Below are 24,084 nucleotides of genomic sequence, written 5' to 3' on the forward strand. Positions count from 1 at the left end.
TATATATATATATATATATATACATATATCCACTTAAGAAAGCATCATATGTGTTTTTGGCTCTGTCTCTTCACCACACCTCCAGCCTTATAAAAAATATGAAGTCTAGTGAACTTTTTGTCTAGGTTTTGCTTGAACTGTGATCCTTCTGATCAGCCTCCTTAATAGCTAGGATTACAAGGGTGAGCCATCAGCTCCATGCTTTTGTTTTTTGCATTTGAACATATACTTTATGGTTTTCATTGTGATATTGTTTTTGCCAGTCCTGGGCTAAGCACTGTCCTTGGGCTTTCCTCAAGGCTAGCACTCTACCATTTGAGCCACAGCAGCACTTCCAGCTTTTTCTGTGTATATGCTACCTAGGAATCAAACCCAGGTCTTCCTGCATGCTAGGCAAGCACTCTACCACTAGGCCACACTCCTGGCCTTCATTGTGATATTTTTGTTTATACATTTGATATATGTTGATCTTATCCACCTTCCTATTATCTCCTGTTGCCTTCCCTTGCCTCTCCCCACCTCTCCCCTTTCTTGATAATGTCCTTTACAATAAAGTCTTTAATATATCCACTGTGCAAACAGCTTTACAGAGAAAATAACTCTTTTCTATTCCATCTGACCTTTGTCCTTCCTCCCTTAAAACCAGGAATGAGGCGGTTCAAATTTAACACAAAGAAATTGCCTCTAAGCTCAGAGAAGAATATGGCTAGGACTCATAAGAATTTAAAAGACAGTTTTCAGACAGTTATAAGATTCATCACTCGTCAGGAAACACATCTTGGATTGATAGCTTCGTCTAGGTAACACATGGATACATTGTAAAAAGGGTAAATGCTTTTGGTGTCAGTGTTCAACCTTCCTTCTCCTAGTCTTCCCCAAAATGAAATGAAATAAGGAATTCAAAATGAAACCCCTTTTCTATGGACTGTTGGATTTAAACTACAGTAAAGCCCACATTTAACTTTAAACAAATTGAAAGCACCTCCCATATAAATGGTATGGGGTGTGTGTGTGTGTGTGTGTGTGTGTGTGTGTGTGTGTGTGTGTGTGTGAATTATCTCCTAGGAGCTGATAATGAGGAACCTTAATGGAATCTTGGCAATAAAATAAAAATGTCCAGTCTGACTGCCTCAGTGGCAGAATGTACCTTGTGAGAGCTACTTAGAAACAAGTAACTATTTGCCAACATTCCACAAATATTCCTGCCAGCAGTATGACAATAGAAAAAACATTGAAATTCAATGCAGTTATTTTGGAACCAATTTTTTCCAAGGTCCAATATCAATGATATCCCTAAATAACTATTCTTGATTTTGGACTGCAATATTCAGTTAGCTCTAATGGATTTCTGTTTCACAGGAAGGCAAGAAACAATGAGCTCAGAGCTTCCTCTGGGACTCTGAGTCATTGGGGAGGAAGTGGCGGAGTATGAGCCTAGCATTATTTGTTCTAGACTGAGGCTGAATCAATGTTGCAGTTGGCAGGGCTTTGAATTGTTTCTACCATTGTAGTATCTCCTCTCTCTCTCTCTCTCTCTCTCTCTCTCTCTCTCTCTCTCTCTCTCTCTCTCTCTCTCTCTCTCTCTCTCTCTCTCTCTCTCTCTCTCTCTCTCTCTCGAGCATTCATGTAAAAACGTATTGAATACCACAAAAGGTATGTATATATTAAGATGTTAAAAATTTTAGGGATTTATGATAAAGGTGTCATGTTAGGAAACTGGGACCTGGGTTTCAAGTGGTTGAGTGCCTGTCTAGTACACGAGAGGGCAAAGTTCGGTTAACACACAGGCACCCATCCTGCTCAGATGATGGGGTGGGGGGCTCTGTGCCTTGTAGGTATGAGGGAGGGGGACTAATAGGAGGACTCTGCGTGTTTGAAGTGGTAATTAGTGGTTTCAACAGTCACTAGGTAGAGAAAGGGAAAGAGAGAGAATAGAGAGATAGCAAGAGAAAACAGGGAAAGTGGCAGAGAAGACTGATAGCAAAACCAGAGAGAACTGAGGAGGCATTAACACGAAGCTCTGCTTACAGCTCTGTTTTGCATCAATCCCTGAATTATTTGGGGAGCTTGCAAACATGCATTCTGATACAGTAGATTTGAGATGGTTTGTATTTCTAACTTTCTCCCAGACACCACATGGCACATGAGTACTGCTAGAACATGAACTGTTCTTTAAACAGCCGGGATATATTCTTCTATTATGGTTTCTCATCCAGCCCTAAAACAGTTGGTTAGATTTTAGACATCTGGTTCTATTTTGACTCTGTACTTGTTAACTGGATTTTATTTCTTTTAGGGCTACTTCACTGTGGCTGGTTTTTAAATGATTGGCTCTTTCTAGGCTAGAGGAAAATAGGCCCTGAGCATGAGATGATGGCCTTCTCAGGTGAATCCTTGAATGAATACCCTGGGAGGAATGTTACTGCCAGGAACCACAGCACAATTCCATCTCATTCTTGACATGTTGTTATCAGTGTTCTCTATTGGGAGCCATTGCTATCTTCCTGACATCTTATTCTTTCATCCACCAATTTGCCTGAAGGAGAAACAAACAAACAAACAGAAGAGCATCTAGGGGACAGCTGATCTTTAAACACTGTGTCAGGGTGCAGGAAGAGGAAGAGGAGAGGGAGGGAGGGGGAAAGAAAGAGAGAGAGGGAGGGAGGGAGGGAGGGAGAGGGAGAGAGGGAGGGAGGGAGAGGGAGGGAGGGGGAGAGAGAGAGAGAGAGAGAGAGAGAGAGAGAGAGAGAGAGAGAGAGAGAGAGAGAGAGAGAGAGAGAGAGGAGAGAGAGGCCATTCTTGCAAAATTAAAAGTGCCGTTTTATAGTACTTAAACATCATGCATAACTTTGCAAATCTAAGAGCACACAGCTTTCTCTCCAAGCTCTAGTTAAAAGCCCATAAAGTTGTTTACAGGGATTATTACTAGAGCACTTAAGCCTCTGCATCCTCATGAATTCTTTATGCATTCCCCTTTACACTCCTTTCTTTCCTTTTTCTCCCCCCCCTTTTTTGGGGGGTTGGAGAAGTTGAGATGGTAAGATTTTGTGTCCAATGGGAAGATTATTGCAGTTGATCTTGGAGAAATCAGATTCTGGATGTTGGAAATTCTGGGGATTGTCTGGATAGCATCAGGCAGGAAAGCAAGGACAATTCACTTCTCATCTAGAGGTGTGTGATGGGAGCCATATATTCCCTTTTCTCTGCAAGAGGAGACAAGTGCAGCCATATACCAACCTTCTTGGCTCTGATAATCTGCCATGGCAATGTGATAGCCTTTGATTGCTTCTCATGAATTCTGGTAAGAAGGGAGCAGGCATGGAAATCACAGCCTTCTATTTTATTTACTCGCTACAGGAAATCTCTGATAAATTTCATTTCTGTGAATCAAGAGGAGTCCTTCTATGGTGTAGAGATTCACCCTGAAGGAAAGGGTTGCTTTGGGACACATTATCCCCTGGCCCCATTCCCTGTGTGTTTGATCATTTCAGCACCAGTGTTTTCTCGAGTGATGCCAAGCCAACATTTCCTTTGTTCTCCATCTGCTCCACTAATGATAACACTGGCTCTTTGAGCAAAGCTACTGCCAACTTGAGATGGTTCAGGTAACTAGTAATCTAGGTTATGTAAATGAAATGCATACTATTCGATACTGACTCCTGGATCTCACAGAGTATGAGATATCACTGACCATTCATCATTCTTTAAAAAAAAGGACAGGTACATCAGTAGTTAAATGCCTTTTCTTGCAAGGAGAACTGTTAGAATCTCAGAGGTTGATACTCACTTCAGAAACTGCACTCCATCAGGGGTGGCGGGTACATTGTACCTCCTCATATACTCATGCATCTCTGGGAAGCTTTGTCTCACATAATCTTCAGCACTGCTTTCCCGGACAGTTCCAAAGCGGAAGCCTTGAGAAGGATGGTGCAACTATGAGAGAGAAAAAGAAATAGCTTTAATATATGTTACTTTTATAATCATTGAAAAGCTTTCCTTTTGTACAATTCCTTGGAATTGAATGCTAATTCAGACCTTTCCAACCATTCAAGGGCAAAAATCACCCATTTAGGAATGTACAGATGTAGGTAGAAGCTTTTTAATATCTCAGCTTTCACATTCATTAATTGCCATGTCTTCAGAAGTAAACAGCTGGGAACAACTTATGAAAACTATAATTTTTTTTTGCTCTGCATTGAGACCCTTGTAGAGCTCTCTAAGAACTGTACTAGTCAGTATATGGAATTAGCATCATATTACAAATTGCATATTAAAATATGCAATTATGAAAATAAAACAAAATATTATGATCCTCCTTGGTTAGAACTACACAGAGACCAAGTAAAAACTTTTGCCCTGAGAATCATGCTATTCCTGACCCAATGTTGTCATGAATTCATCCCTTTTATGTTTAGCAGTCTTCATGTTTTAGTGCATAGTAAGTGTATTAAATGCATTTGGGGGATTATTGAGAATTGCTAACTTTTCTTTAAGTAGCTGCATTATCCAGTGCCAATTCCTTTTGCATATTTTCTTGATAGTAATCCTGTGCCATGCAGCCAGGTGTAATGGAGGGGAAGCTTGGAGGAGTAGACCTAGGAATGGCAGCTATCCCCAGTGGAAACATTGGCAAGTGAGGAGAGAAGTTCCAGTGGCAGTCTTACTGAGGTTTTTCTGCCACTAAGGATAGTCATGATGAACTGAATGGAATGTTGCTAAATAGAGGAGATCATTAACATGCAATGTAAAATGTGGACTATTTCGGATAAAACAGTGAACTGGTTTTGGACTATGTTATGAAAATGTTCAAACAGCCTGTGTATCAGCAGTGTTTTAGTGTGATACTTTTCTCCATCATTGTTCTAATTCAGTGGTTGCCCATTTGTGTTCTGCTTCATATTGATAGATTTCGTCTCGTTGGTTCTGATCTGAAGCACTGGCAATAGGAATCTGTGGATTTGCTTCATGAAGTTATAAAGCTCTTGACATTTTAGGTACCGTTTTATAAGAATATGTGTTTGTAATTTTCTTCCATGGAAGGAGATAATACAGAGCTATTTTGAAAATAAAGAGTTTGGAGTTGTTAATCTCCAAAGTAAGAATGCATGAATATGCAACAGATACCTTATGCTTGAGGGTATAGTTTTGCTATACACTGAAAATCTAACACGGCAACAATTCAATATGCAGCTCATCCTTATAGAAATGTCAAACTTGTGTTGGGAGATCAACTTAATAAAAGAAAGCAAATGAGCTGGGTGTGGTGGCTCATGCCTGTAATCCTAGCTATTTAGGAAGCTGGGATCTGAGGATCATGGTTCAAAGCCAGCCTAGGCATTAAAGAACATGAGAATATTATCTCCAATTAACCACTAGAAAACCGAAATTGGCGCTGTGGCTCAAGGGGTAGGGTGGTAGCCTGGAGCTGAAGAGCTCAGGGACATCACCCAGGCCTAGAGTTCAAGCCCTAGGACTGACAAAAAAAGTAAATGCACCAATAACAAATGCAAAAATCTTGTATATGGCACGACAAAAATTAAATATATGTGTGGGTATATATATATGTATATATATATACTTAAACGCAATTATTCCTCATAAATATCATGTATATATATACATGCATGTGCATACCAGGGAACATATATTAAGATATTAATAATAGTTGTTCCACTAGCAATAAAATTATATATGTACTTTTAAATTTTGTTTTATTTATTTATTTTTTTCCATTCCTGGTCTTGAACTCAGGTCCTGAGCACTGTCCTTGGACTCTCTCAAGGCTAAAGCTCTATTACTTGAGCCTTAGCACCACTTCTGGCATTTTTCTATGTATGTGGTACAGAGCAATCGAACCTGGGTCTTTGTGCATGCTAAGCAAACACTCTACCTCTAGCCAAAACTCCAGGCCCCATATGTACTTTTAATTTGTGAATTATTTAACAGAAACATATGTAATGTTTATCATAGGAAACAATTTTAAGATCAGCAAAATCATGCATTTGTTCACTCTATGTTTATTGAAGGGCTAGTCTCAAAGTTACAGGAGCCAGAAAGATAAATATCAGTGAAGTTACAGGAGCCACAAGGATAAATATCAGTCATCATTGTTACCTGGGAACTCTGATCACCTGGTTGTTCTTGATACATATTTGGATACCCAACTGTGGAGTAGATAATATATGGTACCTATACTTGTGTTTAATGGAATTACTAAATGCACTCAACAAGTTCTAACTCTGTATGCCAGTGTAACAATAACATTAGCCAACATTTATGGTGTGCTTAGTATGTGCCAAACATGGTACTTAACACGTACTTACATTAGCTTGTCTAATCCCCATAATGGCTTCACTTCTCCTACTTGGTCTTTGAAAGATTAGTATGCTGAAGTTCAATGAATTGAAGTAACGTGTTAAGATCACCGAGGTAGCAGCAGTAGGGAGTGAATGAGAACCAAATCTGTTGATTTCAGAGTCTATACTGCTCGCTGCCACATCAGCTTGCCTTCCAACTTGTGACAACAAGTGTGAAGGCACTTATTAGAAAGAACATACTGGCCTTTTCTTGATATTCTCCTTGCAATTTTCACAATAGCCATCACTTTCCTATGGTTGAATGCAGCATTTATCAGCATTTTGTTTACTTAACACCTATTCACTTTTAAAGACCAAGATTTTTTCTATGTGAAATCTCTATTCTTATCTTGTTTCCTTCTCCTAATCAGAGTGATAACAGGAAAAAAATTGATTATTTATCTGTGCAGATACAGCTTCTTGTATATACAGAATATATAGCCTAGGTATTTAGTCCCATACTCTTTCACACTTTCTGCACATTATCTTCTTTAATCCTTTCAAGAAACCTATGAATTAGACAGTTCCATTATCTTGCTTTTAACCATAAAGAAACTGAATATTAAAAAGTTTGCCATTTATGCAAGATCACTGAACCAGTATAAGTTGCTCAAGGAGGTTCATACCCAATCAGTCTGACCAAAATACTCAGCATTTGACCTTTATGGCCACTGTTTCTTCCGTAGTATACTCACTCTCTTGGTCAGAACTTTATAAAATTTGCTGCTTATATACCAGGCAGTGAGCTAAGGACTCATCGTAAAACTCACAATGAATCTTGCAGGATTTATATTACTTCTTTATTTTATAGGTGAAAGTGCTGAGCTTTAGATGGTTCAAATAATGATCAAATTCTCCCAATTAGCAATGTCTAATCCAGGCTACTTCCCCTTCCTTGTGGACTGTCCCATTCGTTTGTCTATCCATTTCCCATTGTGAGCTCTGGTGCTTGCAGGAAGTCTATACTTGCTCAAGGAATTCATTTACAATTACCTTCCTGTCTCCCATTTAACTTGCATTTAACTTACTCTGTTTTGTAATCATTTCCTTAAATTCTTGTCTACTCCTTTTATAAGTGCATGCAGCACTTATACAGTTGTAGTTTTAAAATTGTGTGTGTTTTTTTTGTTGTGTGATGAATATATGGATTCAGCTTCTTCACTTAACTGAAAATGCTATGTTAATCAAATCATGTCTATCTTAATTCATCAATGTATTCCCAATGGCTTTCATCATATAGTTGCTCAAGAAAATGTTTGATGATTGATTCATTAGTAGTGGTCCGTTGAACCCAGGGGGAGATGAGAATTCCTGTCATCCCATTTAAAATAAGCAGTGCTAGCAGGATAGCATACTATTGAAGCTTTCTAAATAAGTCCTGTATTAGAGATAGGGTCATTAATTACAATGTTCTTGACTTATATGTGAAAAGAATTTCTTCCTAGGATGTATTTCTTTATATTAGTGGTGGAAATACTTTTATTGGCTATCAACCATTTTCTAGGCAAACCCAGTCTTCCTGGCCTATTTTTTTTTCTGTTTCAATGGAAGCCAGAAGGTTCAGGCTCATAATTTCCAGTGCAAGACTTGGTTTCTGATGTTTTTCCATTTCATGAGCTTCTGCTGCTGCTTGCTCATCCACTCTCACAATTAGCCTCATATGACTCTAAGAGGAAATAGTTTTGGGGTCCCGAGGATGGAAAACTTCTTCTAGCAAATAAGACGTAACCAGAGTCCAGTGAAGACAGCATTTTGTTAGCTGAGTGGGACTCACTTTAGCTTAAAGGTGTTTTAGCAACACAATCACTGTTCTAATTTGAATCTCCATCTTTCTGTCTTGCACACATTCCCTTGCTTTCCTTACGTCTCATTCAGCATCATCTTAGAACTGAGATCTGACCCCGGTGCTTACTCTCTCAGTACTCCTTCAAGGGTGCATTTGAATGAAACCCAGATATCCTCACGTGGTCTCTGAACATCAGATTCTTCAGTATGATCTTGTTGCTACTTTTTCTTTAGCCTTATCTCCTCCATTTCCCCTTCCTTCCTAAGAATGAACTAGTTGTCTCAGTTACTCTGACACACCTGTCTTGTATGAACAGAACTCTTTTTTTTTTTGGGTACTGGGGATTGAACTTAGGACATTGCACTTGCTAGACCAGCCCTTTGCCTCTGAGCTGCATCCCAGCCCCATGACCAGAACTCTTTTTTTTAAAATTGTGATTAGTAGAAGGGTAACATTATACTCACCAGATAAAAGGTGCATAACTTCACAAACATTGCTACTCTTTCTCATGACATGGTCCCTATTTCCCTCCCACCCTCCCTCCGCTTATCTTGATTTCCCCCCTTCCCTATCCAATTTCAATAACCAATTAAGCACATATAAAATATATCAGATAACAAGGTGAAATATTGTAACAATATGAGATAACCAAGGGATGGCAAAAGAGATGAGAGATAACATAGTTCATTAAGAGCAACAGTCATTCATTCTATGGTTTTTGTTTCCTTATCTTGGAGGCCATGATCAGAACTCTTATATGTAGTTTTTTTCTTTGTGTGAGAATCTTTTACCCTATTCTTATTTCTTTTGCCTAGCTGTATGTCTGTCCCTTGAAGAGGCCTTCAGTGGCCCTTCATCCAAGTCAGACCACCAGTGACGCTTCCTATAATACCCCAATGTTTCATGTAGCAGGATAACACTTAGGATGATTTGTTAGATCTTTCTTCTCTGCTGGATATACATTTCCCTGAGAGTGAGTTCATGCCTTTCTCATGCATATGTTTATAAGGCTTCAAAGATACAAGTTTGGTGTCAGTGGCCCACACCTATAATCCTAGCTCCTCAGAAGGTTGAGATTTGAGGATAATGATTTGAAGGCCAGCCTCAGAGCCAGAGCTTAGAGAAGGCCCTGAGTTCAAGCCCCATGACTAACAAACACAGCAAAAATTTATTTGCCACTATTTTCACCACCACCATCACTACAAGATGACCACCACCACCAAAAACACCATCCATGTGTGGTACAGAGGAATTGTTTGGTAGATCCGAGGATTTTAAGAGAATTATCACTGGAGAAAATTTTCTTTCAGGAAATGCGTTTGAATGCAAATGTTATACTTTTGTCACACTTTATGTTGTCTTTTCTTTCTCTTAAAATTATTCTTTCCTTTAATTGCCCCCTTGATTCTTTCAAAACAAATTATTCTTTTTTTAAAAAAAATTTCCATATGAGACATTCTAATGGAACATAACAGTGGGCTACTTGGCAGTCACAGAATATAGAATCCAAAAAAAGGGATGCAATAAATGATTGATGCAACCCAGTAGCCCAGTCCAGCTGTGTGTAACTCAAACAGCCAGGGATGTCCAGGAAACCTGAACCAAGGAAAGAGGATGATACGAAGAGCTAAATGCATTTGAGCGAGAGAGAGAGAGAGAGAGAGAGAGAGAGAGAGAGAGAGAGAGAGAGAGAGAGAGAGAGAGAGAGAGAGAGAGAGAGAGAGGGGAGGGGGGAAGGGGGAGGGGAGGAGGGAGGGGGAGGGGGAGGGAGGGAGGGGGAGGGGGAGGGAAGGGGAGAGAAGAAGAAGAAGAAGAAGAAGAAGAAGAAGAAGAAGAAGAAGAAGAAGAAGAAGAAGAGATGGAGGGAGGGAGGGAGAGAGGGAGAGGGAGAGGGAGAGGGAGAGTGCATTTCTTTAAAATTTTTGCTAAATACTTCACCAGGTCTTCTAATTCTTTTTATATTTGTGTCAACCTCTTCAGGCCTTGGGGAAAGATCTAAGGTTAAACTATCTATTTGTATGTGAATTGTTCTCTATTAATGGAATGCTGAAATCTATCAGGAGCATATGGATAACAATCAGACAGATACTTCTCAGAAAGCAGAGAAATGGCTCAAAACAAATGAAAGTGAGCTCAAGAAATAAGCTTCTGTGTTCTAGGTAGATATGATGATATGTCAGAGAAACAGCAATTCTAATGCAGAGCATGTTTTGTGTCTATCTAAGATGGTACTTAAGTCAGAGATGGAATGCAGTCACTGACCCTAGTACACTGGCCTTTAGAATGGGGTAGAAAGGGCTATTTTTAACTCACCCAATAGGATGGGATGCTGTTGGTATAAGGCCATAGCTCTTCCCATCATATTTTATCTTCTTAAAACTTATGGATTCTATAATGTCAAGTAGTCTCAAGGTTCAGAGGAGAGTTCAAGCTTTCTGTGAACTTGTATTAGTCACTTGTGTCTGAATCCTTTACAGGAGGGTTACATTTATTCGTGGGTTTTCTTTAAGACGTAGATTCATCAAAAAGGTCCTTTACATTCTTAGTTAAGGTAATTTCTAGGTACTTTATTTTCTTTGAGGCTATTGCAAAAGGAGTTGCTTTCCTGATTGTTGCCTCATTCCTCTCACTGTTGGCGTAGAGGAAGGCAGTTGATTTTTGAGGGTTGATTTTATAGCCTGCTACCCTTCCAAAGTTTTGAATCAGCTCAAGGAGCTTGGGAGTGGAGTCTATAGGATTCTTTAAATACAGAATCATGTCATCTGCAAAGAGGGAAAGTTTTACTTCCTCTTTCCCTATTTGGATCCCTTTTATGCTTGCTTCTTGCCTTATTGCACTGGCTAAGAATTCTAAAACTATGTTAAAGAGGAGTGGAGAGAGTGGCATCCTGTCTCATTCCTGATTTTAGAGGGAATGGCTTAATGCACCTCCTATCTGGCAAATATAATGTAACCCTTCTATTAATTACAATAAAAAATATATGAAAAAATAAAAAAATAAAAAAATCACCACATGCCTGAAAAACCCCAGCTCTCTAGCTGAGGTTAAATGGCAGGCTTCAAAAAATTTAAATAAATAATCAGAGAAACTAAAAAAAAGATGTAGATTCATTAGGTCTACATTTTCTTTTTGCCAGTCCTGGGGCTTGAACTCCGCATACTAGATATGCAGTACCAAGGAATCAAACCCAGGGCTTCATGCATGCTAGGCAAATACTCCTGCCATTAAGCTCTACTCTGGCTCTCCCCTGTGTTTTCTAATGTGAATTCCATTTACTTCTCAGACTCTGATCTTTTTTTTTTCAATGTCATTTTTATTTTCTTTATTTATACTTTTCTCTGTTAAGTACTTTACAGTCTTTCCCTTCTTTGTCAGTTGTAGTTCTCTGTGTTAGGCCAGCTGATCTCTAGTGAGTGACATTCTTCAGCATCATGCTTGATTTATATGAGCTTTATTCAGGTCTTTCTGACAACTTGACTCATTGCATGAAAGCCACATATAGACCAGAGGTCAGCAAAGTATGGCCCATGTGCCAAATCCAGCCTGTCACTTGCTTTTGTAAATCAAGTTTTATTGCATCACAGCCCTGCCCATTCATTTATAGACTGACTATGGCTGCTTTTGGTATAAAGCATTAAAGCTGAGTAGGTATGAAATGGACACTCTGACTCACAAATCTTGAAATATTTACTATCTGGCCCAAACAGAAAATGTTTGCTGGTTGCTGTAGAGATGATACGAATCTCAATTTTCTCATCTTTTAAATAGTACTCTCTATCCTAAAACATTCCAAGGATCACTTAGAATGAGCCACACTGGCAGGTAAATGAGAAGATGGCATGATAAATCTCTGCAGATTTCTTGGCACTGACCAGATTTGTGCTTTAGTGTGATGGTACGTTGTATTTCTAATCTGCACTGAGGTATGAGTCTGCTAATTGCTGTAGTCCTTTGTTTTTGCAAGGCCCAGTAATAGTAAGGCTCTGATTCCAAACTTTGAAGCAATAGTGTAGCATATGGACATTGTGAATCCTGTCTGGGAACAGGGGCTTTTGAAGCAGTCTCCACAGGCGTGGGGTTATGGGGACCAGCCAGTAGCCTACCTATTCATGTTAGCTGAGTTGTTTATTTCATCTCCTTTGCATGTGCCTCCATTCCTTATCATTTTGATCCAGACATTACCCGTCTGACATCTCATTTAAGCTGGAGTTATTCATCATTTCTATATAGTGGATTCCACTGTTTTCTAATGACAGTAGCTAACCTTCATTAGGAGCTTCCTTCATTCTGCCATGATCTTAAGTTCAACACCTCATGCAGTCCACAAAACCTCCCTTTGAAGCACATGCAGGCCTATCCCCACATTAAAGATGGAGGAACTGAAGCTTGCAGTGATTAAACAATTGCACTAGGCCATATGATGAGAAAGTGGGGGATTAAGGAAATAAATACAGAAACCCGAGAACTTATAGTTTGCTTATTTTGAGGACGCATTATCTCTAGTATATTATGTACTCTAGTACATAGCTACCTTCAGGCAAGTTTTCTCTTTTTTGAGAAACTAAAGATAAGGTACACATTCTTCAAATCTAATGTCCAATGTAATCCAAATCACGATTGCCAGCTTACAAAAATAAGACAAGCTGTCAATACCCTTTGGTGTTTTAAATAGGTTGTTTATCACAGTTACAACAACAGGAACAGCAATAGCACCATTTGAACTGTGCTGTTGATAAAACTCAACCATGAATATTATTCCATTCATGAGGAACAAAGAAGCTTAATGGTTTCTGTGTTCTATTCATAAAAAGCAAACATCCATCAAGATGCATTGTACTCATGAAATGATTTGTTGAATGGTAACTCCTTTGTACAACTGCTTTAAAAATGATAATACAAATATAATTGAAATAGGTAATTAAGTAAGTACGAGAGATTTGCTAAATTCCCTAGAAACAAAGATGTGGGGTTCAAATACTTATGTTCAGCATCAGCAATCTTGGTAGTTGGTGAATGAGTTCTTTTCTGTCCTTCCCTGCCTCCTTTCCACACATCTTCACATAGATTTCTGTTTTTGTCCTGCCAGTTTTACAGTGTCCTTTTCCTCTAACTCTACTTTGTTGACAGGTAAGAGATAGGCAATAAACTGAAAGAGAGAAGTGAAAGTTAAGAAACTGTAACAATATGGAACTTTTAGAAAGAATATTAGCTGGAGAAGAAGTGAGTGATCATTCCATTTTTTTATTAACAATAAACAGGTAGCTCTCATTTATTTAGCTCTTTCATAAGTCAAGCATTGTACTAACACCTTAGTATGGATGATATGATTTAAAGGAGACAACAATAAATAAACAATACTACCACCACCAACTTTCACATAGGAACTTAGGCTTTTGTTGAAATAACTTACTTCAGCTAACTCAAATCACAAACTTAGTCTCTCTCTAAACTTTCCACTATGCTGATGCTTGATTTGCCTAAGTAGATATAAGCTCCTAATGGGAAAAATAAAGAAGGAACTTGCTTCACATCACAAAACCACAAACATGAACTTTACAAGTCCTAACGGAGGCCTGAATATTATGACATCTCCTGAATGAATATGGCTGATAATATAATTATTCCTTGTAGTATCCTAGATTTTGTAATGCCCATCTACTGTTTATGAGACAATAAGTTTTCAGGATTTATTTAATTCTATAAGGAACAATTCATTGGATCAAACTTACTTAAATAGTATCCTTGAAAGAACATAGCCATACTCATTTATTGAGCTTCAGGAAGACTTGTTATACAGCTGTTTCACTTATAGTATTACAAACTTTAGAACCTATTGTCATGGTCTCCAGGTAAAGTATCTGTTTTTAAATACATACATAAAAACAATGATTTATAGGATCTCTACAAAGGAATCATTACTATGAATGTTTTATTTATTTCATTTGTTCCTGTTCTTTCTTTCATGCAAGTCATTCTTTTTTGTTTCTCCAACACTGGGTCTAATATTTTCCTATACTATTCATTTTTTTCCAGTTTATAGAGTCCTTCTTCAAGTTCTTTTTAAAAATGACATTTAGGCCAATAGCATATAGAGCCCCTAAATAAATCTATGCATTTGTAGTTAACCAACTTTTTAAAGCAAAGGTGTCAGAACCATACAACGGAGGTAAGGATAGTTTCTTTAACAAATACTTTTGGAAAAATTGAGCATGCGTATGCAGAAAGATAAAACAAGACTAGTATTTATACCATATATAGAATTAACTCAACAGTAATGAAAGACTTAAATACAGAACTCCAAGCTATGCAATTAGTAGGAGGCAACATTGTGGAGGAGTTCTGTGACACTGGTCAAAGTAATGATTTTTTAAAAATAGGATCTTAAAAACAGAAACAATGAAAGTGAAAAATAGATCCACAGGATTATATCAAACTAAGAATGTACTGCACTTAATATGATTTACTTCACTTATTAAGTGAAGTAAGCCAGACCCAAAGGAGCACAGGATCCATGGCTTCCCTCATTTGTAATAATTAGTACACATCTAGGATTCTCCTAACAGAGGATGACAATAGCTCAAAAGCATGGTCATATAAGAGAAGACTAAATAAAATGAACTCTAGGTTATAGAAACAAGGGACTTACCTTTGTGATTGTTGTTCTTTTTTTTCTCACTTATGGTTAATCTCATATGGTTAATGTTACCTGGTATACTGTATATATGTTTATTTGTTTATTTGAAATAGGGAAGGGGAGAGGGAAAACAATATAATTGGGAGGGGGTAGCGGGAGGGAAAGAGGGACAAAAACATGAGAAAGTGTATCAAGGCTTCAGAAGTAATGTACCCATTACCTGACAAATGTAACTGTAACCCCACTATACATTATCCCAACCATAGAATTTAAAAAAGTTCTGCATAGAGAAGAAAAAATAAAAACCAATAGTTTTCCTGATAACTGATTCATTTTTAAACTAAGAAATGAACTTAAAATGTCAACCCCACCCAAAATGCTATCAAAAATGGTCAGCATAATCGAGTTTGGGATGTTAGAAAGATTGGGGGAGGTGATGAAAAAGTATACAAAATTACAGCTCTAGAGGGTGAATCTGCTCAAGAGATTTATAACACAGCTATTGTATATAACTGCATATAATTGTATATACTATGTATATAATATAGCTAATGATGATATACTCTTGAAAAATACAAAAGGAATGGGCATTAAATGCTCTTACCACAAAATAAGATGTGAGGTAATGTGTATGTTAATTAACTAGACCTATCCATTCCACAATATAGACATATTTGAAAGCTTCATATAATACAAAGAAATAATTTTATGTTTTTTTTTTTGCCAGTCCTGGGCTTGAGCTCAGGGCCTGAGCACTGTCCTTGGACTTTCTCAAGGATAGAGCTCTACCACTTGAGCCTTAGCACCACTTCCAGCTTTTTTTTTATGTATGTGGGTTACCAAGGAATCGAACCCAAGTCTTCATGCATGCTAGGCAAGCACTCTACCACTAGGCCAAACTCCCGGCTTTTATCTGTTATTTTAAAGAGCAAAGACAAAAACCATGAAAAGAGAAATCCATTTTATGTAGGATAATCCTATGGAACTAAATCTATTTCTCCTTTATGTGTCAGAAGAATTATTGCACTCTCATGACAATATTACTTGATTTTCCAAACAAACATGGAATATAATGATGATGACGACTATATACCATCTGCATGTCAGCCTCTGTTTATATGTACAATTAAAAACATTCCTACAATGACTTTATAAAGCCAATTCTGTTATTATATCCATTTCATTGTTGTTTCAGACAAACAGCTTGTTAAATTTCTTAGATGGACCTCCAGTTCCTGGGCTCATACAACTCTGCTGCCTTAGCCTCTTTGTTGTTGGGATGACAGGGGCATTTATCATGACTAGCTTTATACCTATTGCATAGATTAGAGTCTTGGAATATGATGTGCTAGTAACTAGCAAGCCTAAGCTTATGGATCAGTAAATGACAGAAATGGACAACTTTGTGTGACTCTATTGCCTATATTTGTATGTAGTACAAAAGCTGTAGGCTTTGTCAACTATTCCCTTCAGGATTGTGAACAAGAATCAATTACGTTATCTTCAAGATGGCCAATTGAAAGTGTTGTAGCTGACAACTAACTGTGAGTATTTAATTGAACCCCAAAGTCTGTTACTACTAGCAGCTATTGCTTACTGCCCTGATTGTGTGCTTTGCCTTCCAGCCTTGCTTTGCCCCTGTGAGATGCTTTTGTGAACAATCCCAGTTTATGAATTGGGGGAAGTGGGGCTCAGACATGAAAAAAACTCTCCCCCGCCCCATGTCCATCAGTCCACACTAGGGGAGAATGTTGCTTTATAAACTTAGGGGTTGATTCCAGAATCTAGCTACCACAGATGAGATTGTCAAAAGCGATGATGATTGTAATACAGTTACTATAGAGCCACAGTGCCTTTTCAAATGGAATTCCATGGTGACAGAATCAAGGCTTGTACCAGAATTAGGGTTTGTGCCAGAGCTGAGGCTATAGAGCTTCTTACAGAAGAGGCAAGGAGAGAGACAGGAGTTGGGGAGAGGAGGGGAGGAGAGGAAAGGAGAAGAAAAGAGGGGAAAAGGGAAGGGAGGGGAAGAGTAGGGAAGGGAGGGGGGAAAAGGAAGTGGAGCAGAGAGGTGGAGGAGAAAGGAGAGGCTTAAGCTCACTGTTGTCAGAATAACCCTGGATGTCTGTTGATATAATTGTTTTGCTATACAGCCAACTTTCAAGGTGAAAAGTGATCTGTGGGCTGTGAAACTCAAACTTCTCACTTGAGTCATTGTCTATCACCAGCAGTGTACTGTAGCCTGCGGGCTGAGCAGGCAGGAAGGTCCTTACTCAGCTAGAGTCAGCAATTCTGGTCCTGATTAAATGCAAATGAATGAAAACTGCTATAAATTTACCTCCAGTGCAGTGATGTAGGCCTTTTGGCACCACTTTACCCATGTCTTCACAACATAGGACTTTTTCTAATGTTATTTCATTATATAGCTCAGGAGAATTAAATACCAAAGTATGTCCAATTTGGCCTCCATTCAAGGTGGGTGGGATGCAAAAGTGTAAGTATGGATTTAGATTGAGGGTAAGAAACCCTCCACCATAAATCCAAGGAAAGAGAGGCTTCTCAGAATAAAACATCAGATGAATAGAAAGATAAATCATGATACACACCAGGAAGAACAAAAATCCTCTGCTCTTGCTCTATTTTTCTTTTAGGGTAGCTCCTGAGGATGGTTTGGCTGTATCTCATAATTTTGTTTTCCATGTCTAAATAGTTGCCAGTTGTCATTTGAAGTGCTCAGGGAATTAGTGGCCGAGCCATTATAATGGAGAGGCTTTTAGAATACCTATTCTGAATAAAGACAATCAAGAGGAAAGGATGTTTAAGGATGTTTGCTCTCTCTCTCTCTCTCTCTCTCTCTCTCTCTCTCTCTCTCTCTCTCTCTCTCTCTCTCTCTCTCTCCTCTCCCCATCTTCTTCTCCCTCTCTCCATCTTCTTCTCCCTACCTACAGGTAGCATTCCTCTCAGGTTTTCCACTGGAGACTATCTCCTCACTTGAAGTGGGAGCTGGTATTTGCTTATATCTTTCTTTTCTATTTAGCACGTTTGTTCCAGTTAAGTGGATCACAGAGCAGCATAAGTAAAGCCGTGTTTTTGCTTTGGAAGTCAAGCTTCAGAAGGTAGTTGTCAGCTGAGTTAAAAGGGCATTTTCTTTCTCCTTCTGCAAATCTGAGGAAAAATTTCAGGCAGCAATGAAAAAAACTGCAATGATTCATGAAGTTTGCAGTTGGGAAAATGAGGATCAGCAAGATGAAGCCATTTAGTTAAGATGAGACAGCTAAATGGAGCTATGTCATACACATACTTAACATCTTGCACTTGGGTGCTGCCTCTGGAACTTAACCTGCATGCTAATTCTGTCTGCACAGTCTTGAGTAATCCTCAGGCACATCCACAGGAAATGAGGACTTTGTGATTCCTGTGGAGAAACTAACAAGGTTAAAACTGGAATTGCTCATCTGTGATCTGTCTCTCTGGTGATCAGGTAGTAACAGTAGATGCTTACTAAGTGTCAGTGTAAGTGCTCATAATGTAGACAGAGAGACAAAAAGGAAAGCTCATTCCTAGCATACACATTGGTAATGTGAATCTTTATACAACTATACAAATGAATGTATTTTATTAGCTTAAAAAAACTAACTGTGGAGCTTAGTATATTTTAGCATGTGTGAAGTCGAGTTCAATTTGTGGTGCCAAAATTCGAGCAGGTTAGAAAAAAGTAATTGTGAGCAGGTAACTATTTGATCATTTAAAAAGCATCATCAGGTACATTGCTATTCATTAATAAGAAATGATTTTTGAAGCCAGTTGCGGTTGCTAATGCCTGTAATACTAGCTACTCAGGAGGCTGAGATCTGAGGATTGTGGGCAATAGGAAGCCAAGAGATTCTTATCTCCACTTAATCACTAAAAATGGGAAGTGGTGCTGTGGCCCAAGGGCAGGGCATTAGCCTTGAGCTGAAGAACTCAGGGACAGACCAGAGTTGAAGCCTCATGTCCCCCCAAAAGAAATGATTTTTGAGCCTCTAAAAGACCTCTAATAGCCAAAGTAATCTTGAAAAAGTAGCATAAAACATAGAGGCATCATAAAAGTACCTGATTTTAGTTAGGCAAAACTGAGTTTTTAAACATACTACTAAGTATAGGAAATAAAGCAGTATAATGTTGGCATTAGAAACAGATTCATAAACCAATGCAACAGAATAGGGATCTCAAAAGCAAACCCATGCATATATGATCAACTAGCTTTTGAGAAAAGTACATAATTCGCAATGCAGGAAAAAAAGAAGGTTCTCTTCAATAAGTGGTATTTGGAAAACTGCATATTCACATGGGAAAGAATGGAACTGGATCCTTATACCATATACAAAAGTCTATTCTAAGTGGAATACAGGATTAAATGGAAGATATGAAAGTCTACAAACTTTAGAGATTACGTGGGGGGCAATTTCCTTAACATTGGTTTTAGTGATGACTTTATATATATATATATATATAAAACTCCCGGAGTGCAGGCAAGAAAAGCAATAGTAAACAAACGGGGCTATATCAAATTAAAGAGTTTTTTGCATTGCAAAATAAACAATGGTAAGAGATAGGCCACATTATACAATGTGAGAAAATATTTGCAAAATGTATGTCTGATATGGGGATAATATTAAAAAATATATAAGGAACGCAAATAATTCCACAGCAGAAAGCTAGCTATTTTAGTTAAAATTGAGCAAGGGACTTGAATGATCATTTTTCCAAAGAAGGTACATAAAAGGATACGTTTGCTGGGCACCAGTGGCCCACACTTGTAATCCTAGCTACTCAGGAAGCTGAGATCTGAGGATTACAGTTCAAAAGCAGCCTGGACATGGAAGCCCATGAGACTCTTAACTCTAATTAATCAACAGAAATCCAGAAGTGGTGCTGTGGTTCAATGTGATAGAGTGGTATCCTTGAGCTGAAGAGCTAAGGGACAGAGCCCAGGCCCAGAGTTCAAGCCCCAATGACTGACCAAAAAAAAAAAGACAAGTGTATGAAGAAGAAATACTCAAAATCATTGTTTATCAGGAAATGCAATTCAAAGCCACAATGAGATATCAACTTATATTTTGTTGGCTGGCTATTTCTAAAACATAGAGAATAGAGGAAAAGGAACACTTGAGATGTTGGTGGAACTGTAAGTTGATATAGCCATTATGGAAAAGCAGGTTTTAAAAAACTATCAATAGAACTGCCACATGACCCAATATTTAGTACCTAAAGGATTGAAATCAGTCAGTATTCATAATTGCCAAGACATGGATACATAACATGGTATATTCACAAATACAATGAGGACATACTATCATTTGTGACAACATGAATCAAACTAGAAAATATCGCAATAAGTGATATAGAGCAAACATAGAAAGATAAATTTTATATCATTTCACTTCATGTGGAATCTGAAAAATAAAATAAATAAAAAGCCACAGGAGCAGAGACTTGAATGGTCGTTGCCAAGGGCTGGGGGGGTGGGTGTGTGGTTCAGAGGGCATTTACTTCATTTGCAAGATGAGTATGATCTGGGAATTTCATGTATGACTCATGGCTACAGTGGATAACACTGTATTATAGTTGTAAAATTTGCTGAGTAGATTTTAAATATTCTTATATTAAAAAGAACCTTCTGAAGTTCTGGATGTATTAATCATGGTAATCACTTTACAATGAATACAACATATTAAATCATATATACTTTACATATATCCTTTTTGTGTGTCAAAATAAACAAAAAGTGATTTTACATGTTTTCAGCCCTCCCTGCTTCCCTCCATCCCTCCATTCCTGTTTATTTTTTAAAATTATCCTTAAGTAGTCCTACAAAGGGGTTTCAGTTTAGCATGTCAGTTTGTGAATACAATGTATCTTGACCAGTGTCACTCTTTCATTATTTTCTCCACCTTTTCCTACCCCATTCATTCCCTCAATTTATTTAGTTGTATTTTCACATGTATTTATTGAATATTATAACTACATGCACTCCTCTTCCTCTCTCCATTTATTTACCACTTACCTTCCCTCCCTTTCTCTTTCCTTCCATCCTTCCCTCCTTTCATTTCTCCCTCTCTCCTTCCCTCCTTCCTTCCCTTCTTCCTTCTTTTCCCTGCCTTTCCATTCCCTTCTCCTGCTGTCGCTATTAGAAGGAAATGTCTGGATTAGCCTACTGGAGATGGAGACCTATAGAGAGGTCATCTGAAAGGCAGGTGACACTGAAATATATACTGAGTGGGCTCTGTGAATGTGGAAAACTTGTGAGTCATTTAAGTGCTTGTTATTGTGGGTCACTGACACTTTGTGGTTATTTGATATGCAGCATGAACAGATAGTAACCAAGTGTGTGTAGTGACACTTACACGTAGTGATCCAGAAATTGAACTAAGAGCTTCAGTTTACAAAGCCCAGTGTCCTAATGTCATTCGGATTAATCTTACCTTTTCGAACTTGCAATATACTCTTTTACCTGTCATTCATTTTTCCTTTTAGTTTCCAGATAAACACTAACTTTTAAATGTGATTAGGTACTATTATTGCCTTTTCTGCTGCTCACCCCCAAGAGCTAATTATCTATATGAGTGCTCTAGCTCCCTTTTATATACTTTATTATTTTAACAGTCACTACATAGTATTATTAATTGCTTTTTTGGCAATGTCTCATGTGAATTTGTTTCATTAAAGCCGTTTAGAGCCTAAAACATTTGCCAGATTGATGTTTTGGGCATTCCATTAGTTGCTGGAAAGATATGGACAAAGAAATAACTTTTTGTGTGATATTGGGATCTGAATTCAGAATCTGGAACTTACTAGCCTACCACTTGAGGTAAACTTAATGGTTTTTTTTTTTTCTAGTCGTGGGGCTTGAACTCAGGGCCTGAGCACTGACCTTGCACTTTTCTCAAGGCTAGAGCTCTATCATTTGAGTCACCACCACTTCTGGTTTTTTCTATGTATGTGACATGGAGGAATTGAACCCGGGTCTTCATGCATGTTAGGCAAGCACTTTACCACTAGGCCAAACTCCCACCCCCACACTTGATGTTTTGCTTTGCGTTTTCTTTTCAGATAGGGTATCATGGCTTTTGCCTGGCTTGTCTTGAACCACAGTCCCTCCTATTTCTACCTTCCATTTACAAGCCTGTGCCATGACACTGTGTGTGTGTGTGTGTGTGTGTGTGTGTGTGAAAATAATGGTAAATATCAATTCAGGTAGGCAAGCCACTTTTGATGAATGAGCAGGAATACTGACATTTATTGACATTTATTGTATATTTAAGGGTATAACTTTTCTTCCTAACTATGCTGTATTATTTTAGTGTTAATTACACATTTTTGAGGGTAAAGATATTGTGCAGTTTTCTTTGTATCCTCCACAGGCTACATGCTGAGAGTAGTTTGTTGACTGATTTATTGTTACAAAGAAGAATCTAAAAACTTCTGTTTATGACTCTGTGTGTGTGTGTGTGTGTGTGTGTGTGTGTGTGTGTGTGTGATGTCTTTCAAATTTTTAAAATTTATGCTACTTGCTTAAGAGGGCATTGTAAGTCTGCAAATTCTACAAGTAAATTTCATACTTTTTGATCATACTTCTGGGCTGCTTCTGAGATTTCCCATTTAAAAATGGCCACAAGCATTATTTTGAAGATACATGCTTAAGCATAAATCCCAGATGCCATGAACATTGGCCATAATTCTTTCTGGGGGTGTCAAGGATGCGCTTGATCTTGACGTATTGTTTCAAGTATGAGAAGAAAATGACTAGAGCTGGTCTTTGTATTCGAGATAGCCTGCCCTTTCATCTGGTCACTAGGGCTCTGAGATTATACGCTTATACACAAGAGGAAAATTTGGATTTAAGAAAATAATTTAACAATTTCTGAGCATGATACAGATAAATCACTATGATAAAGTGTGTGTGTGTGTGTGTGTGTGTGTGTGTGTGTATGTGTATGTGTGTGTGTTGATTCTAGGGCTTGAACGCAAGGGCTAGGGCACTGTTCCTTAGGTTTTTTGCTCAAGGCTGGAACTCTGTCATTTGAGCCATAGCTACACAGCTTTTTGATTGTTAACTGTTGATAAAGCGTCACAGCCTTGCCTGCCTACGCTGGCTTCAAACTATGATCCTTGATCTTAGCTTCCTGAGTAGCTTGGATTATAAGTATGAGCCGCTGGCACTACCGATGCTGAAAATCTTAAATATGTTATTTTATAATGGTCTGACGGTGGTGATTTCAGTCGTAATTAATTTTATTTCTATTTGTGAGGCATCTGAGGTCTGGATTTTAAGGAGCATGCTCAGAGTTGCAAAGCCAGGTTGTTGCAAAACAGAATCAAAATTCAAACAAATCCTAAATTTGCTTGTTTCAATAGGACTTGTTTCAATAGGACTTAGAGATCTACTTTACCTTACTGTTTTAAGCAACTATCAAGTGGCGATTTGTATATTATGTTTTGGAATAGATGGGACATTCAAAAGGCCTGAGGAATCCATGTTACCCCATAAACCTCAGAAAGTAAAAGAAGAAGGAGTGGGTTGGAGTGCTCTGAAGCAGTTGGTCTAAGTAGAAGAGAGACTTGGACATTAAATTGTCAAAACCCATTCTTTCCTAATTTCTTTCTTCCACCCAGAGCAATGTCCCTTAGTGTTGGACTGAACGCTCTGTACAGTGCCCTGCAGTTATAATTTTCATGCTTTTTGCACTTCTTTGGGGGATGTTGGAGTGGACAGCCTAGTTGTTTTTCATATTTGCCTTCAGAGAGAACCACTCACTAAACCTGTCTTTTATGAGGCTTGATTTTTTTTGATCAGCAAGGAGTTTTTATATATTCAAACTTTCCTCTAATATACATAATTGCTAAAAGAAAAAGTCTGTAGAGCTGCCATGAATTATGGCTTTTAGGGGAATGAACAGTGCGGTTAATGTTGCAAGACAGCTTCCATTATAATCCTGTTTTCACATCCCTGTGATTTGTCTAGGTGGGGGTTGGTATGGGGAGGAAAAATTTTTCCTCTAAGCTAAAAATTTCCATGGTTTGACTCAGCTCAAGGTGATTATATATATATATATATTTTTTTTTTTTTTTTTGCCAGTCCTGGGCTTGAGCTCAGGGCCTGAGCACTGTCCTTGGACTTTCTCAGCACCACTTCCAGCTTTTTTCTATGTACGTGGTACTGAGGAATCGAACCCGGGTCTTCGTGCATGCTAGGCAAGCACTCTACCACTAGGCCACACTCCTGGCCCTGATTTTTTTTTTTTAAATAAAACATTTGCACAAGTATC

General features: G+C 38.2%; 1 protein-coding gene and 1 long non-coding RNA gene across 2 annotated transcripts in view; one reads left to right on the forward strand and one right to left on the reverse strand.

Moving 5' to 3' along the window:
• Positions 1-24,084, reverse strand: part of Grin3a (glutamate ionotropic receptor NMDA type subunit 3A) — a 151,666-nt gene that overhangs the window by 43,176 nt on the left and 84,406 nt on the right. The window contains exon 4 of the mRNA XM_090330354.1: positions 3,788-3,933. Coding sequence (XP_090186480.1) covers positions 3,788-3,933 — 146 coding nt within the window. The remainder of the gene's footprint in view (positions 1-3,787; positions 3,934-24,084) is intronic.
• LOC150065705 (uncharacterized) overlaps positions 1-24,084 on the forward strand; it is a 724,813-nt gene that overhangs the window by 27,220 nt on the left and 673,509 nt on the right. The gene's annotated exons all lie outside the window — the stretch shown is intronic.

This window comes from Megascapheus bottae, chromosome 3 (genome assembly GCF_031878675.1).
Source record: "Megascapheus bottae isolate mThoBot1 chromosome 3, mThoBot2.hap1, whole genome shotgun sequence".
Lineage (NCBI taxonomy): Eukaryota > Metazoa > Chordata > Mammalia > Rodentia > Geomyidae > Megascapheus > Megascapheus bottae.